The sequence below is a fragment of the Artemia sp. Qi Xiang Cuo genome, chromosome 2, assembly GCF_049724085.1.
Source record: "Artemia sp. Qi Xiang Cuo chromosome 2, ASM4972408v1, whole genome shotgun sequence".
NCBI classification, from domain to species: domain Eukaryota; kingdom Metazoa; phylum Arthropoda; class Branchiopoda; order Anostraca; family Artemiidae; genus Artemia; species Artemia sp. Qi Xiang Cuo.
In genome coordinates, this window is record NC_142795.1 from 8,592,021 (window position 1) to 8,609,346 (window position 17,326).

The 17,326-nt window shown below is 33.9% G+C and overlaps 1 protein-coding gene across 2 annotated transcripts in view; it reads right to left on the reverse strand.

Moving 5' to 3' along the window:
* Window positions 1-17,326, reverse strand: part of Ask1 (apoptotic signal-regulating kinase 1) — a 154,242-nt gene that overhangs the window by 48,095 nt on the left and 88,821 nt on the right. For both annotated transcript variants that reach the window (XM_089098979.1, XM_089098971.1), the window contains exons 13-17: window positions 16,547-16,674; window positions 12,174-12,311; window positions 7,851-8,113; window positions 6,608-6,747; window positions 2,929-3,054 (exon numbers count right to left, since the gene is read on the reverse strand). In XM_089098979.1, the coding sequence (XP_088955105.1) occupies window positions 2,929-3,054; window positions 6,608-6,747; window positions 7,851-8,113; window positions 12,174-12,311; window positions 16,547-16,674 (795 nt within the window). The remainder of the gene's footprint in view (window positions 1-2,928; window positions 3,055-6,607; window positions 6,748-7,850; window positions 8,114-12,173; window positions 12,312-16,546; window positions 16,675-17,326) is intronic.

The following is a 17,326-nucleotide window of genomic DNA, read 5'->3' on the forward strand; positions in this document are numbered from 1 at the left end:
TACAATAAATACCCGAGTCAAACTCAAAACGAGCAGAAATTAATATAAGTTGGGCCCAAAAACCCTATGCCTTCCAAAGGCCAGAACAAAATTTTCACTTTATTAAAAAAATACAAATGAATGTGCATTGTCAGTTTAATGTACATATACTGATATTTAGTAATCAAAATGTTAATATTATTTGATTTATTAAAGTTATAAAAGTAAAAACACTTATATTACAGGCCAGTGTTGCTTATAATTTATCTAAATAGCCTTCATTTTTTGGTTAAAAATAGAAATCTGCATTTTTAATCATTTGCGACATCTTAAAATTCTCACTTTGCTGATTACAGCACCTTTACTGCTTCTGCAAGAACAGAGCCTGATATTTTTTTCCACAGTTAGCGGACCTATTCTAAAAAGTTTTGTTGTGGGTGTAATGCTAACTATGAGGGGGACTTGAGAAGTGCAGAGCTGTCTCTTCAACCACAGTGAAAGGATGTCACGGCTGCAACTCAGCTTTGAGATTGCTGGCGAGGTTTGTCGATGCCCAAATTTATCAGGTTTTCTCACAATGTGGGGCCTCTAATTTAGGGAAAACTTGCGAATGAGTTACTAATTTAGGGAAAATTTGCGAATATTTACCAGAATTCTGGAAATCGTTGAAATTTGATTCTTTTGGTATTTATTAATTTGATACATTGTTCTCAGCTGTTTAAGTTGTTTTATTTTTGCTTTTTGAGGAGGATATCTGGAAATGTGTTTGTATTAAGGTTTCGATGTTTTTGCGTATTTTGGGTGTCTCATGCTGTACAAGTCAAGGTATTTTTTCCTTTTTTTCTCCTTCCTCTTCTCTTCTTATTTTACTTCAATTGTTAATGTTACATTGTGATTAGTCGCTTAAATGCTATGTCTTTTTTGTAGTGTACGCATTTTATTTTTTATGAATACTCCAAATTATTATAATTATTAATTATCTAAAGCCTACCGATCAAAAATTTCTATTAGTAGACCTAAGGATTATAATATCTAATTCTTAGACATTATGTTTGACAAGAACCAATAAATCTAACATATAATAGATTGAGTGTATTTATCAAATTTATATTGCTGGTAACGAACATTTTATTTCATCAAGTCTATCGACTTGAAGTTTTTCTTCTAGCAGAATCATGGCACAGAGTTTCTTAGAATTTCTAAGAATTTTCTAAGAGATTTCTAAGAATCTCTTGTTTCCAGCAGTTCATAGAAACACTGACAAGACAAGGAAAGAAATCCTCATAAAGTATCTTAGAAACGCTTCTGATAGTCCTACATCATTGTTTAATTGAGTTTTCTGCTGCTATTTCCCAATTATACTCGTCTCAACTTTCCCTCTTTTCTGAAACCGTTTTCAAAGCCTTATGATAAAACAAAAAATATCAGTCAGGAAGCCAATGACTTAGCAACCAAATAGTTTGGTTGCCATTTCTCCAATAATTAAATCCAATAATTAAAACCAAAATTTAGAATCATTTTATATTTGTTATGTGCACTTTCCAAGTCTTTCCATATTTCATACATCTAACTATCATCTTCGTAAGTCAAATTCCACTCAATCCTTCATTCAGATTGGATTCCAACCCCTTGACTACATGCCATATTGAAAGGAACCCCCCAACTGAACAGGATAAAAAGCATTATTCGTTAGGCACTTTAAAAAAATTGTTAGAATATATTGGTTTCGGTTTGATTTTTTTTTTTGTCTTCCATTTCTTATCTTTATATCACGTTGCTGTGTTTTTTTTTAGTTTTTAATACTTATTTTTGTTCCCCTGGGGTGGAAGTCAGATTTTGCTTTTTTTATATAAAAAAAAACCTCGTTTTCTCTTCTCCTCTTTCTATTGTCTCTCTTCTATAATTGTGGTATATGTGATATGGTATATACGTTTTTTTCTGTCACAGGCTATTTAGTTTTGTAGGAAATCCCTAAAACTGTTTATTTACATGTCATACTACTGGGGAATAAAATTTATGCGGATTCCTTGGATCAGAATATGGCTAACAGTGGCAGTTCATTCCTTTTAGATGGCACTACTAATCCCCAAACATAGCAAATAATTTCTTAGACCACACTGTCTTCTATTAATGAAAAAATTAAGCAAGAAAAAAAAAGGTTTAATTTTAATAAAGCAGTGAAACAATAAATAACAAAAAATAAACACTTAGTTAAAAAATACTCCGAATATTTTGGCCCCACGTCCAGGAGCCTTTCTCAACGGGAAAAAAGAAAAAAAACCAAAAAATGTTCTTATAAAAAATAGCACACATAGAAATACAACAACTAAACACACGAAGAGAGGGAGAAAAAATATATATAAATAAGTAGGAAACAAACTCACATATTAAACATTTGTTTCCTACTTATTTATTTATATTTTTTTTCTCTCTCTCTTCGTGTGTTTAGTTCTTGTATTTCTATCTGTGTTATTTTTTAAAAGAACTTTTTTTTCCGCTGAGAAAGGCTCCCGGACGTGGGGCCAAAATATTCGGAGTAATTTTTAATTAAGGGTTAATATTTTGTTATTTGTTGTTTCACTGCTTTATTAAAATTAAAACTTTTTTTTTCTTGCTTAATTATTCCAAAACTCGGCAAATCTTTGTAATTCCTATTTTGACCAATAGTGGCACCAGGAATAACAAATATCGTTAGTAGATATCTTTCCCCTTGAGTTACTATCAAATTTAGTATTAGTTAAGATACGTCCGACCGCTTAAGCACGTTTCTGTAACTTTCGTCAATATTATGTTAATAATTTTTCATTGAACAAAAAGAAGAAAAAAGTCATGATCGAACACAAAATGCAACCATATGAATATTCATCACTTTTTCCTATTACTCACTGGTTCAGAAGTATAACACCTAAAACATAATTAACACTAGGGTATCTGAGATTTCCAACTTACTTTTCTTCAGCAGAACCTGCCACTCTTGGATTCAGTTGTCTTTCAGGCCGATAGCTTGGTGAAAATGGGACAGAAATACTTCGACTAAAATCTTGAGACAAGGAAGGCTTCGAAAATTTCTTCTTCCTAAAAGAAAATAATCGGTATACATTCTTATAGTGATTATGCCACTTGCTTTTACTAATAAAAAGGTCATGAAGCCCTAACACAACAAAATTATTATTAGGCAATATTTGGGTTTAAATTAGTTTCGATACATCTAAACTTTTCAACAATCTTTTTGTCATTTCAATTTTCTGCTTCTGTAAGACAAGTGAGATGTTAAAACCAAGGGGAATACATATTGTTCACAAATCTCCTTTATTTTGTCAATAGGTATGACTGTTATGCCTGAGTGCTTGTGGCACATTGATGATGTGATCTGAGCCCACACTAAAAGAAAAGGCAAAGAAAAAAATACATAAAAGAATATTATGTTACCAAGAGTTGCAAACTATACTAAACCAGTGAAAGAGCCTGTCGGGCTGCAAGCAGAGTAAATCAAAAAAACATATCACGGGCCAACTGTCTGGGATTGCACATTGGAGAAATACTTAATTTAGGTTGGACCACCAGTTGTATAAGGTCAAGTGAGTTTCTTTGGATTAGTCATTATCTGGAAGCTTTAAACCATGTCCTTTCGCAGTCACACAAAATACTTGTAAAACGGAGAAAAGAAACATTTGTGGAAAAAAAGAGCTTAAAAGCAAGTTTTCTTCTTATAGGTTGCTTACTCTCTGCGACATTTTCTCTAGACCACTGTCACTACAAGCTCATAAACATTAAACCACCTTAGGCCAAAACACGTGCCTACACTCCTTCCATATGCGACCAGGCACAAAGCTTTATCTTTGACAACCTCTAAACAAAGCTCCAACAATATTAACTTATTTCTAATAAGGGGCATTCAACCATAGCCTACCTTCTTACGGGCTAATTCGTACAACTTTTCAAATGGATATGGCTCTTATCCATCCAAAAGACACGTCATCTAGATTATCCTTTCATGTTGCGCATCATGGTTGCAGCAGAAGCTACAACCGAAATTAAAAAACAAATTTTTAAAGAAACTATCAAGTGACGAATAATTCCCACGCACCACTACTTCGAAAATAATGATTTGCATTCGCATTTAACTAAGCGGCAATTTATAAATACCAGAACAATTAAATTAGGTTTTAACAGCCATTTTGAACAGTCTACGTGGAAACTTCACGACCCTGTGTTTCTTAGCAACAGACAATTCAGTTTTATCCCAATCAACACAGTCAGCACTTTTCCCCAGATAAAAATTATAATTTTGTTTTTATTAACAACTGTTAAACCCTCCTAAAACACCAACGAATCAAAAATAAATATTACCTCATTTCATTCATAATAAGTCCCGATGCAAATTAGCGTGTTCGGAACGGCCCAAAAAACACAAAACAACTACCATTACACTTCCTCTGACAAAAAGTCTTAATCCTAGTTGTTTACTTACTCCTAGTTGTATAACTTATCCTAGTTGTTTTCACTGTTACTGACGGCAAAGAAAAATAAATAAAAGAAGCTGGTGCACTGCGGCACCGAGTCTTCTGAGGCCAACAAAACTACGTACACCTCTCCTTCATCCCACCATATCCCAATCCCCTTCCATCCCCAATAAGCTGATGCAATTTTATAAACTAGACAATGGAGCGTTTGAAAGGGAGCGCATAAAATCTTTAATATTTTTTTGTTCAGAATCAGTTTCTAAGCCGTTGAAGAATTTTGCTCCCAGGTTGCGATATGTACAGCTTCCTAAAGATAAAAAATAAATCAGGAGCCCGGGGTAAATTGACCGGTGGCCGGCGTTTACCCCCCCCCCCCGGCGTTTACCCTTCTGCAGAAAATACCCCCCCCCCTCGTGGAAAATAAGGCTTTCCAAATTTGAGAATTCTATTTGAGTTTTTTTTTTATTTTCCGTAGGAGGAAGGAATTTTAGTACTTGTGCATTATACGCTACTCACTCAAGTTTATGGTGTGTAAAACTCGAGAACAAACCAGTTTCTTCTTTCGTTCCTTTCAGCTTAGTGTGAGACAAGACAAAGACAAGTGACAGAATAGATGGGAAACATATAATTTGGGATATATATTTCCATATAAGGGGGGAGGGTAAAGTATTCGGACAGTTTGAAATCAGAAAACAATTCTTACTTCATATTAAGCAGAATAATTATACCTAACACATTTTGCATGCAGACCCGCTATACTTTACCCCTCCTCGTAATGTGCAAATCTATATCCCTAATTTGTTTCTAAAATAACGAAGAAACTAACAAAAAAACCAGTTTGTTTTCGAGTTTTACACATCGTAGAGGCCCGAGATGGTCAATCATTTTGATCAAAAGGTTCCGTCAATCGATTGATTCAAGCATGATTGACAGTCTAGGAGCCTGTTTGACGCTTGAGTCAAGCGTTGACGGTGATTGATAGAAGTTTGAATGACGAGGGTGACTGGCCGTCTAAGCTAATTATGTTCAAGTATTGCGTCAGTTACGCGCCAACAACAATGGAAGGGACATGGGAAGTAAGCAAAAACACGGAACTCGAGTTTATCTGTTTATTAATACAGTTATATCGGAACCACCCTGAGTTATGGAAAGTTAAAAGTAGAGACTATTATAACCGAAATAAGAAAAGTGCGGCACTTGACAGGATATTGCGGACTGTAAAGACAGTGAAACCAGATTATACAGTTTCCCAACTAAAAAAGTAAATTAATGTTTTAAGAGCAAATTGCAACTGCGAGTACAAGTCAATCGAGCAGAAAAACAAGTCGGGAGCATCAGCAGATGACATTCCACACGAAATTAGAAATTAGCTTTGGTCAAGATTGAAGAGTTGATTCAAGGGTCAATTGAAAGTTGATTGAAGCACACGTCAATCGATTGACGGAAGCTTTTGATCAAATGATTGACCGTCTCGGGCCTCCTGTAAACTTGAGTGAGTGGCGCATAATACACAAATACCAAATTTTTCACGGAGAGAGAACCGGATTTCCTGGTATTATTAAAAACGATCAGAAATTAAATAAAAAACAAGTTTTTTCAACTGAAAGTAAGGAGAAACATGAAATCTTAAAACAAACAGAAATTATTACGTATATGAAACGGGTTGCCCCATCCTCAAGACCTTATTCTTTACGCTAAAGTTATTTTTATTTTTTTTAGAATTTTAAAACAAAGCTTATTATTCTAACTAAACGGCCACTGTGTTTCTGGAATCGTTCTTAAAGAGTTAGGACAAAAAGTCAAAATCCCCCCCCCCACAGGGGTAATTCCGGGGGAGGGGTATTTTCCACAAGGGGAGATTTCTCGGGGGTTATTTTCCGTGGGGGTATTTTCCCGGGGAAGGGGGTAAACACCAAAGGGGGCTAAATACCTAGAACCAATTGACCCAGGCTGTTTTCTAGAACCTCTTCCGGCTCTCAAGATGCTTCGAAATATTGAATCTTTCCAAAATATGGTACATCCTTTTGTTACTCCTAGATACAGTTGGGAATAGATAATACTAACATAGCAATAACTATAAAATGGAAGAAGAAGAAACAAAAAAAGAGTTGTAGAGACAACTAGTCTTTAAGAAACGTTATTGTTTTGATTAAACCTTAACTCACTCTGAGAGGAACGGATCTTCAAGCAAAGAAGCAGCACTAGCCCGCTTATCAGCATCAGGTTCAAAACAACGAAGTATAAAATTTTTCGCTTTATCTGAGAGTTCTGATGGAATTTCAGGGTGCATCTTGTAATATCCGACCTAAAAAAAAAAAAAAAAAAAAAAGAAACAAAAGAAATATGGAAAACCAAAGAAATGATCCTCTTGAAGATTAGAAAAAATTTAAATTATTGATAAAATTAAAAAAGAATATATGAAAATCCACATATATTTCAACCCACTGAATGATGGTATAAACAAAACAAGGCAAAAGTTCTTGCTAATTATCCAGCTTGTTAATCTTGGCAACTATCCAGCTTAGAATTTGGCTGGTTTATTGATTATTGATTACAAACCCAAATGGGAGACAGAGCTTTTTAGTAAGAAATCTGGTACCAGGAATCTGAAATTTTTTTTATCAGATACTATAGTAGACAATTGAATTTTTTCAATTTCAATTAGGTTGAAACACAACATCTACAAACACAAATAGAAAAGGAGGAATGAAAGAAAGTATATAAAAAAAATGAAACAGGGTGACAACTTAAATCAATAAAACAATGTGCACAATATTCATTAATGTCTAAACCTGATCAAGAGTTCAGCGTCGTCAGTTATTTAAAAAAAAAAAATCAATACTAAATATAAATGACTCAATGTACATCATCAAAAATAACTGAGACAAGCACCAAGACATAAATCATGCTCGCTGGCTTTTTTAGTTCTCAGACTAGGACTTTCTTACTTCCAGATAGTTATTCGATTAATAGGCCCATATGTAAGTACTAACCACGGCTCTACAAGCGAAGTAACCCCAGGGCTGTAACATACAGCTCATAATATTAAAAGAAATAAACATATAAACCATAGACGTACAATAGAGGCAATGTTACAATGCCCGGGAAATATTTATTATACATCTGATGACCATACTAATTTATCTTCCAATATCAAGGATCAACATAATTGGAGTTACAACTATTATTTCTTGGTGTCACAATACAATAACTTTTTTGCAGTTGCCAGGGACAGACAAAGTTATCTCAGAAATCATTTTTTGGGAGTATTTTACTTTTGAGCGTGTAAGTTAAGATGAACCATCAACAAGAGTAGTTAATGCCAGTCACTATAGACTGACCCTCAATACTGTACAAAACAAACTTAATAGTAAACAATTCCTCCTTTCAGTTACAGAAAAACCATACCTTGAATATAGCAGCCTGAGCTGATTCAAGCTCAACAAAAGGGGGTTTCCCCGTGGCCATTTCAACTATGGTACAACCTAACGACCAGATATCAGCAGGGGGTCCGTATCCTCGTTGCCCCTTGTCAATGACTTCTGGTGCCATATATTGCAGAGTTCCAGCAAAAGTCCCTGTGCTTGGACATAAACCAGCCAGACGTTTGGAAGTTCCGAAATCAGAAATTTTGACAACACCACTGTAAGTATTAACCAGGACGTTGTCGCCTATAAAATTGCAGCTATTAGTAGTAGTAGACAATAGTAATAGTAGAAGTAGAGTAGCAGTAATAGTAGTAGACAAAATGCATAGGAGCTCAAACCCTTTTATTCAAAGGTTATAAGCGTGGAGCTCTGAGGGTTGGCATCCTCCCACCCCCCCAATACAATCACGATGCAATAACTTATCTTAACCAAATGCCTAAGGTGAGTCGACAGTAATATTTGATGTGGTTCAGTAAAAAAATTCTTTTATGGGAAGAATATTCGATTCGGTTGTTGTGGATAAAAATTGAAAATGCAGTTCTTCAGCTGTATAAAAATTGCTTAACACAGGATCATATTATTATATATCTAAAGTTAATGATTTCAGAGGTAGATTAAACAAAATATTCCTCTTTCACTAAAGATGTGCCCAATCGCCACCAGCTCCCTTCTTAACATTCTAAGGACATTTATTTTACGACATTCTTAAAGGAACCTAAGAAACACCATTCCTACCCAAGACTCTATTTTGAAAGGGTCGCAACTACCTAAATCATTTTGCGGATGTGTAAAAGAGGTCCGACTATAAAAAAAGATAAAGCTGCGATAGCATAGCAAATAACGCCACATCCGTAACGAATGATCCATTTAATCTACTCAAACAGAAGAGGTCAAAACTTTAGAGAATAGAACAACTCTTTTGCAGCTTTCTGCAATCATCTATTCCATGCGAGAAGGTCAACAAATCATGGGATAAACGAGAAGGCTAACAAACCATGGGATAAACGAGAAGGCCAACAAATCATGGGATAAACATTGCCCTATACCAAGTTTTGCTACAGCAATCACTTGGATTAAAATTTATTCTGAATTAAAATCAACTAGGTGGACTGTGATAAAAGAGTTGAGATCCATGGCTAATGGGAGAAAAGACCAAGACAGATAGTCCGAGTAAGAGGCAAAACTGACATCAGCCTTTTTCAGAATAGTAGAAAAATGATGTCATTTCACTTTTTGATAGATAGTCTATCACTCATCCTTCCTAGGGCAGAACTAAGGTAGATAGAAATGGAGTAAGGGTAATACAAATAGTCTATTAGAACCGATTTTACGGAGCGGGAAATTTTTTAATGTAGAACATTCGGTACCGTAATTCCCGTGAAGAGTATCATCATTGGTGTAGCACCATGGTAACTATTTACAAAGACGTATTACAAATATTATTAAGAATGTTTCTATTTCAGTGTTAGAATTAACTTCGGAAACTTTTAGTTTTAAGTAATGCGAAGGTCTTCATATTGAAAATTCCAACTTCATATCAAGCTTATGTTAATTTAAGTAAGTTTCTTTTAAGAAAAATACGTTTACACTGAAGTATCAAAACTATTTTTAACGTGTTTTTCACATTTTTAATCAATGTTTGATAAAGGCTGACAAGATCACAACTAAAACTAGGATACTCAAGCTCAGTATAAAAATTCTATTGCAAGAATTATACATTGTCAATTCATGTATGTATTACATTGTCAGTATTACATTGTCAATGTAATACTGGAAAATGTAGTTGTTTTTCTGACATTTCTTTTTCGTTTAAAAATGTATTTTAATTACTAAGCTAAGCATTTTTAGCGCTGGAACCTTAGTCCAGGTTGCAGCAGTATCTAGCAACCTAGTAAGAGACGATCACGTCCAATGTTAAGAAATATAAAAACCCATAACTCCTAAAAAAAAGAGTCAGATCAAAACAAAAAGTACACCATTAGAACCACCTTGTCCAAAACCTCTATATATGAAACTTTCTGTTCCTTGGCTAGAACAACAACGGAAATATTTTGGCTTGAAAATCAAGAAAAGTGACAGCTACTACAGCATTGTGCCTAAACAGCATCTTTTTTTTTCCCAGAACAGATAGCTTGGCACTGGAAAATCGTAGAGAGTCGTTCAATAGTTTCATAAAGCGGTTTCACAATTTTAGCGAGCACTATCAACTTTTACTTCCAATACCCATTATACAGGGAATATCTTTTAACGCCATCACGAACACCTGTTTCAATGGAGGGCAAAACACCAGCATGACTACCCTTTCCCTAATAACCTAGCCCGGATAACGAAAAAGCATACAAATAAAAATAATCAATCCGTATATGATTTTACAATTTTCGAAAAACAACCTTGATTTGTTTAACAAAACAATGAAATTAGTATTTTTTCATTATTATTATTTTTTAATCATATAACTTTTCACACTAACTCACAAAGGATAACTGTTCGGGTTTTTCTGCTCAACGATTTGCTGGAGGTATTTTTCAGTCAGCCAATCAGTTCTTTGAACCTTTTATTAATAAGCCCTCTTTTCCTGAACTAAAATCAGTCTTCGTCCTAAAAACATAAAAATTCAACTGACTAAAAAAATTAAATTCAAGATTTAGTACAATTTAAATTTATTTTCTTTAAAAATTTACTAATGGGGGCCTCGGACACTTAACTGGATAGATGAAACTTTATTTCCGTGTTGACAAATATAGTCTCACTCTAATTAATTTAATTAATTAATCTAATTAATCTAATCTAATTCATTACTAAGCTAAGCACTTTTAGCGCTGGAACCTTAGATTTCATAAAGAATCTATCAATAAGAATTTATTCCGAAAGTTTTTTATTCAGCTAGGTTGCTAGCTGAACCCAGTCATAAAGTGCATGTTTAAATTTGTTGCCTTTGCATTGGAATTGCTTACTGAATTTAATGTAGCTTTTCAAGCTGACAAACCACTGTTTTATCGCCTGAAACTAGAGACTGAATCTCTTATCAAGGAACTGTCTATGAGCTTCATGAAGAACGACTATGTGAAGTCAACAAATGTATTTCAACTGAATGTGAGTGACCTCGAAAGTATTTATTTAGGTCCAAATGGACAGGACTCTCTCTTGACACTAAAATCAGATCCAGGTGCGCCTCATGACATGGTTGAAAAAATCCTCAGAGCTGCAGAATCCTACAAACTTGTTTTTTTTTTTTAAACGTCTTATTTAAATAAAAAACATGTTTTTTTTATTCAGTTACTACAAAGTGTAACGAAGTAATGCAAGTGTAATGCGTTTAATGCTGCAAAGTGTAATACTGGAAAATGTAGTTGTTTTTCTGACATTTCTTTTTCGTTAAAAAAAGATGTATTTTCAGTACTAAGCTAAGCACTTTTAGTGCTGGAACCTTAGATTTCATAAAGAATCTATCAACGACCTTTCAAAACAAAAAAGTTTGAATATCTTTGAAAGTCATAAAAATGCCCAGGAAAAAAAGTCATTCTCTTATTTTTTTTACGCATAACCAATTTTTTTTTTTTACACGAGCCAGATGAAACGTAACAGACGCAATAAAAACACGACAACTTTTCACATTCAATCCAGCGGTAGCATCCATTAAATCCCAAACAACAAAACAGATAGAGAGATATTTTTTATACAAAACAACAGCAACAGTATTAAGAGCCATCCTGAGAAGTAAAAAACTTGTCCGAGGGGTGGAAAAAATACATTAAAATAACACAAGACCAAATAAATAATAAAACAACTAATAGAATCGTACATTATAATTGGCACTACAAACCTTGCAACTAAACAACCTCAACTTTACTATTACAAAAATACCCCACCGGCCATAATAATTTATTTACACCCCCCCCCCCCAATAAAAAATTAATATTTGCTAAAAAGGATTTCTTTAATTGGTATTATAAATATGTTATTGAACAGAAAAAAAAATAAAAAGTTTAAATTGCTTTTTTTATGCTATGTTTGCATTAGATAATAGGATACCCCCTTCCAAATTAAGTTCTTCTTTTGTGGGTGAATGACATCATAAGTACACATAGGTTCAATCCGAAAAGGGAATACAAGGCTTTCTCCTTTGAAGAGCGGAACCCCTCTCAAAGATAGGGATAGGAGTTCTTTGGATGAGACATCGATGGGCGGAGGGTGGGAATTAAGCCCCCACCCTTTTGTGCAGGTGTAATTACATCATTACTTTCTTTACATAGCTAAATTAAGGTGGTGAAGAGCATTTGAAGATATAAAATAAACAACAAACCTTTAATGTCCCGATGGACAATTTTCTGATCATGCAAGTATTTTAGTCCAAGAAGGATTTGCTTTGTATAATACGCAATTGTTGCTTCATTTTCTTTCAAAGGACCCCATTTGTTTCGAAGCAATTCTGAAAGGCTTCCTATATAAAATAAAATAATCGGACTTTAATTAAATAACTAATGAACAGAAAAATAGTAAGGATAATCAGAAAAAGAAGTAACAGAATGGAAACAAATAGAATATATTTTAAATAAGGTGGAAAAATAAAGATAATTATTAATAAATAGGTCAATAAATCAGTAGACATAAGTAGTAATTACTGTAACAAGGGGGAGGCTTACCCACCCCCCCTCTAAATATCAGGTTGAGGCACAAATCACGGCATTTTAAGAGGATTCTTTGAACTGACTTTGAGGCATTCCCCTATTTGCAGCTGGAATAATAATGACGGGACAGATCGTAAAAACAGCCAAAAAAATTATGTACATAAGAACGCAGGAGGGGGGGGGGGGTATTACAAGCGAATTAAAAAGAAAAACATTCAATGAAGAAAACAACAACAATTGTATACAAAAAAAGAAACAGAAGGCAAGTTTTGTTTATAAATAAGAAGAAACCTAACGGAGACATTTCAATGAATACTTTTAAAAATCGATTTTGAAGAAAGCATAGCCTTACATAAACATTATGGAATATGTAAAACAAGAATAACTATTCTATATGGGAATACTATTTGAACCTGCAGAATCGGACTCATCTAAAAGTGAAAATACAAAAAAGAACTGGATTGAAACCAAAATTGTTTAAAAAAAGGGGATTGTTTCAAAAAGGATTGAAAATCATTACGGAGTAAGAGAGCCTCCGTACGTAAATTGTGATAAATGATTAAGGTTAGCGGCTTTGATTACCATAATGAAGCTTCATTTTAGATTTAAAATGAATTTTTGCTACCAAAATATTTTCTTATTTGTGAATATTCGGAACCCTGACATTTCTAATCAGTACCCCTTTCGTTTAAAGACACAATTAGCTATCAAAGTTTCGAGAGCCCAAGGTTTTTAAAGTAAGCAAACAGTAATGTATCGAAAGTAACATAGTAAAAAGCAACATTTGTAAAAGTAACGTACTTAAATTCAATGTACATATATTAATACTCGTTAATGTCCCCCACTGTCCCCCCTGGTAGATCCACAAAGCCCCCTATAAGGCATTTATGCAAATTTTAAACACAGCTGCCACCATTTTCTAAACAGAAATCTTCAACAATCAGCCAAAAAATTAAAAAAAGTTACGTATTTATCTTCATTCAGCTGATAATATAATCATTCAGTGCCTCATTACCCCCCCCCCTGTTCTGGAAAGTTCTCAGATGTCCCTCAATGATGGTAATGCCCACTTTAGAAACCCATCATGATCAGTATTTCTATTTACTTGGAGAAAAACAATTTAATTACTTACCCATTTACTTTTAATTAGATTTTCAGATAATCATTTATCAGCCACGTTTAAAGCACAAATTTCTCCAAATAAGCAAAAAATTTTTAAGATTAGCGAGTTTGCGTTTATTTTACATCAATTAATAATGGTTTTAGCCCTACCCCATATGGCAAACTCTCAAACGTTCTCCATAGGATTGCAATCCCCACTTTGGAAACCTAAGGTAATACAAATTTCTTACAGTTGGGAGAAAAACAAATCTAACAGTTAACCATTTTCTATCAGATTGGAAACCCAAATAAAGGTTTATAAGATGTTTGCATACTTGATGGAAAAAACACACATATGCACGACTAGTTTTATTATCTTTATTTTGTCAGGGCTAATAATGCCTACTGTACTGTGTGACTATATACTACTACTACTATTAACAACTCATTGCGGCACCAAGCGGCCTGAGGCAAACACAGCTACGCAAGCTCCTCTTCCATCCCAATCTATTCAAAGCCTTCCTCTTTACACCCTCCAAAGAAGTTCCATTTCCTTTAAATCTTTTCTTACGACATCCTCCCAACCCATTTAGGGACGACCTGCTTTTCGTTTGGCCCTATATGGTAGGCCAACAAGGACGATCTTTGATAATCTCTCATCCTTTATCCAGAGAACGTGTCCTAGCCATCTCAAACTTTCTCTCATTACATCCCTTGAAAAGCGGAATTGAACCCCATTTCTCATAGAGCTTACTGTTTGAAATACGGGTACAGAAGGGTACCCAAAACAATCCGTAAACAATTTCTCTGGAAAACATCTAATAAATTCTCATCCACCTTGCAGAGCACCCACGCTTCAGAACCATACTTAACCACTGTCATCACTGTAGCTTCCAGTATTCTAATCTTGGTTCGCAGACTTATCTTCCTATTATCCCAAATTTTCTTCAATAGTGATATAAAACCTTAACGACTTAATTATATTCATTTGAGAAAAAGCTGAACATTTCATCTAGTATCCTTAAAATTGGCTTCAAACCCCTATCCACAAAAACAACGAAGGAATTACCAAAAAACATACCAGGCTAAGCAACTGAAATTATTTCCAAAGTACACAAAACACAATTTTGGTAATTCCACTAAACTATTTTCTATTGCCTTTAAACTCAAAATAAAGCAACTAAAACCTTCTGTTGGCATCATCATCCGATTAAATTTTAACTGGCACCAAGGTCGTATTCAGGGTGGGGGGATATTAGGGGGTTTGACCCCCCCCCCCCAAAAAAAAAAAAAAAAACTTGTACAGCTCCTAAAAACGTATTTTTCAAGTAGTTTTTGGCGTAAGCTCTAAAGTGGCCGTGTAGAGCAGCCATGAAATTATTAAAATACCTTCGATTAAGGACACGCACAAGAGACAATATCTTAACATTTTTGCAATTGTTGCTAACAATTTTTATGTAATTAACTTGTTTTCTAAATTAATTGCAATATATGATGAGAGGATAGCAAAGCATACGTTGGTCACACATTCCGTACACATGAAATAAAGATTGAGCTTGTATTTAAAAGAAATTGCTACCAACCCCAGAAAGATTTTTTCAGACCTTGCCTCTTAACTTTAGAAACTAGATCATCAATAACTAATTTTAAAAAAAAACAATGAAGATTATGCTTTACTGCATACGTCTAATCATAGCTAGTATAATAAACTAAAACCACTTTTGGATTGCGAGTAAAAATAAATAAAAATTTAAAGTAAAAATTTTTGGCAATTGTTTTCACCTATTAAGATTACGCCTTGCTTTAATGCATATATTTAGCAACAGCTAGTATACTGCCGTAACCTAAAACTCCGCTTTTAGGCTATGGGTAAAAAAAAACGGCAATTATTTTTTTTTAAAAATAATTGCCTTATTGAAATGGTGCTTACTGAAATGGCGCTTTGCTTTACTGCACACATTTTGCCATAACGAGTATAGTAACATGAAATTCCATTTTTACATTAGGTAAAAATTACATTACATTAGGTAAAAACTTAAACACAAAAAATAAAGTAAAAATTTTTGGCAATTATTTTCACCTATTAAGATTACACCTTGCTTTAATGCACATATTTTGCCACAGCTAGTATACTGCCGTAACCAGGGTACTCCGCTTCTAGGTTAAAAGGTAAAAAAAAGCAATTATTTTCGCTTATTGAGATTGCACTTTGCTTTATTGCACACATTTTACCATAACGAGCATAGTAACATGAAATTCCATTTTTACATTAGGTAAAAATTACATTACATTAGGTAAAAACTTAAACACAAAAAATAAAGTAAAAATTTTTGGCAATTATTTTCACCTATTAAGATTACACCTTGCTTTAATGCACATATTTTGCCACAGCTAGTATACTGCCGTAACCTAAAACTCCGCTTCTAGGTTACGGGTAAAAAAAATGGCAATTATTTTCGCTTATTGAGATTGCGCTTTGCTTTATTGCACACATTTTGCCATAACGAGTACAGAAACAGGAAATTCCATTTTTACATTAAGGTAAAAATAAACACAAAAAACAAAGTAAAAATTTTTGGCAATTATTTTCACCTATTAAGATTACGCCTTGCTTTAATGCACATATTTTGCCACAGCTAGTATACTGCCGTAACCTAAAACTCCGCTTCTAGGTTACGGGTAAAAAAAATGGCAATTATTTTCGCTTATTGAGATTGCGCTTAGCTTTACTGCACACATTTTGCCATAACGAGTATAGAAACAGGAAGTTCCATTTTTACATTAGGGTAAAAATAAACACAAAAAATAAAGTAAAAACTCTTGGCAATTATTGTCATCAAGACTAGCATAGTAGCATGAAACTCCACTTTTGAATTATAGGTAAAAGAAAATACAAAAAAAAGAAATTCTTGGCAAATATTTTAATTTATTATCGTAATATATTTACCTCCTGGGACTCTTTCCATAAATATTTTGAAGTAACCACCCTGTGACACTGATCCTAAGTATTGAACAATATTCCTGTGACGAAGCTGAGAGTGCAATCGAATCTCGTCGTGTAATGGTTGCACTTCCCTTAAATATTTGAATAAAATTAGTTATAATCACATTATCGTAATTGCCAGGCAAGTAGAATTAAATAACTTAAATCGTGCTTCTATGGCACTTTCTAAAGTTGCGAATCTTATATTGAAATCCTGGGAAAATCCTACCCTTCCCCTCATCTAAAACCAATCTTTAGAGCAAAGAAAGGTTAAAAAAAATTATATCCCATTCCAAAAAAGTCAAATCCATTACCACCGAAAAGCGGTATTTTACAAACAACAATAAATTCCAACATTTTGATTGATTTATAAATTAAAATTAAAAAGGAAAAAAGTACACATTTTTAAATATAGTCCATGAAAATAATCAATCTTAAGCATTATTTTAGTAAAATATGTCTAAGTTCAAAAATATCGAGGCGTCTTAAATGGTTAACCAACTAAAGTCTAAAGGCTGAGAAGGACGGACAAAAAGAAACAAAAGGGTAACGAGACCCACACCCGTTAAAGAAAAACCTCACTGTATAGTCAACCGATGACTTATGGGAAAAATCTTAAAGATCGTGAAATTTCAGAAGAGGGTGCCCTTTTTAATAGTCGAAAGTGATAGGAAGGCAACTAACACCCCTTCCACGCCCACCATTTCCCCATACACATCCAATCAAAATTTGATGATAGGAATT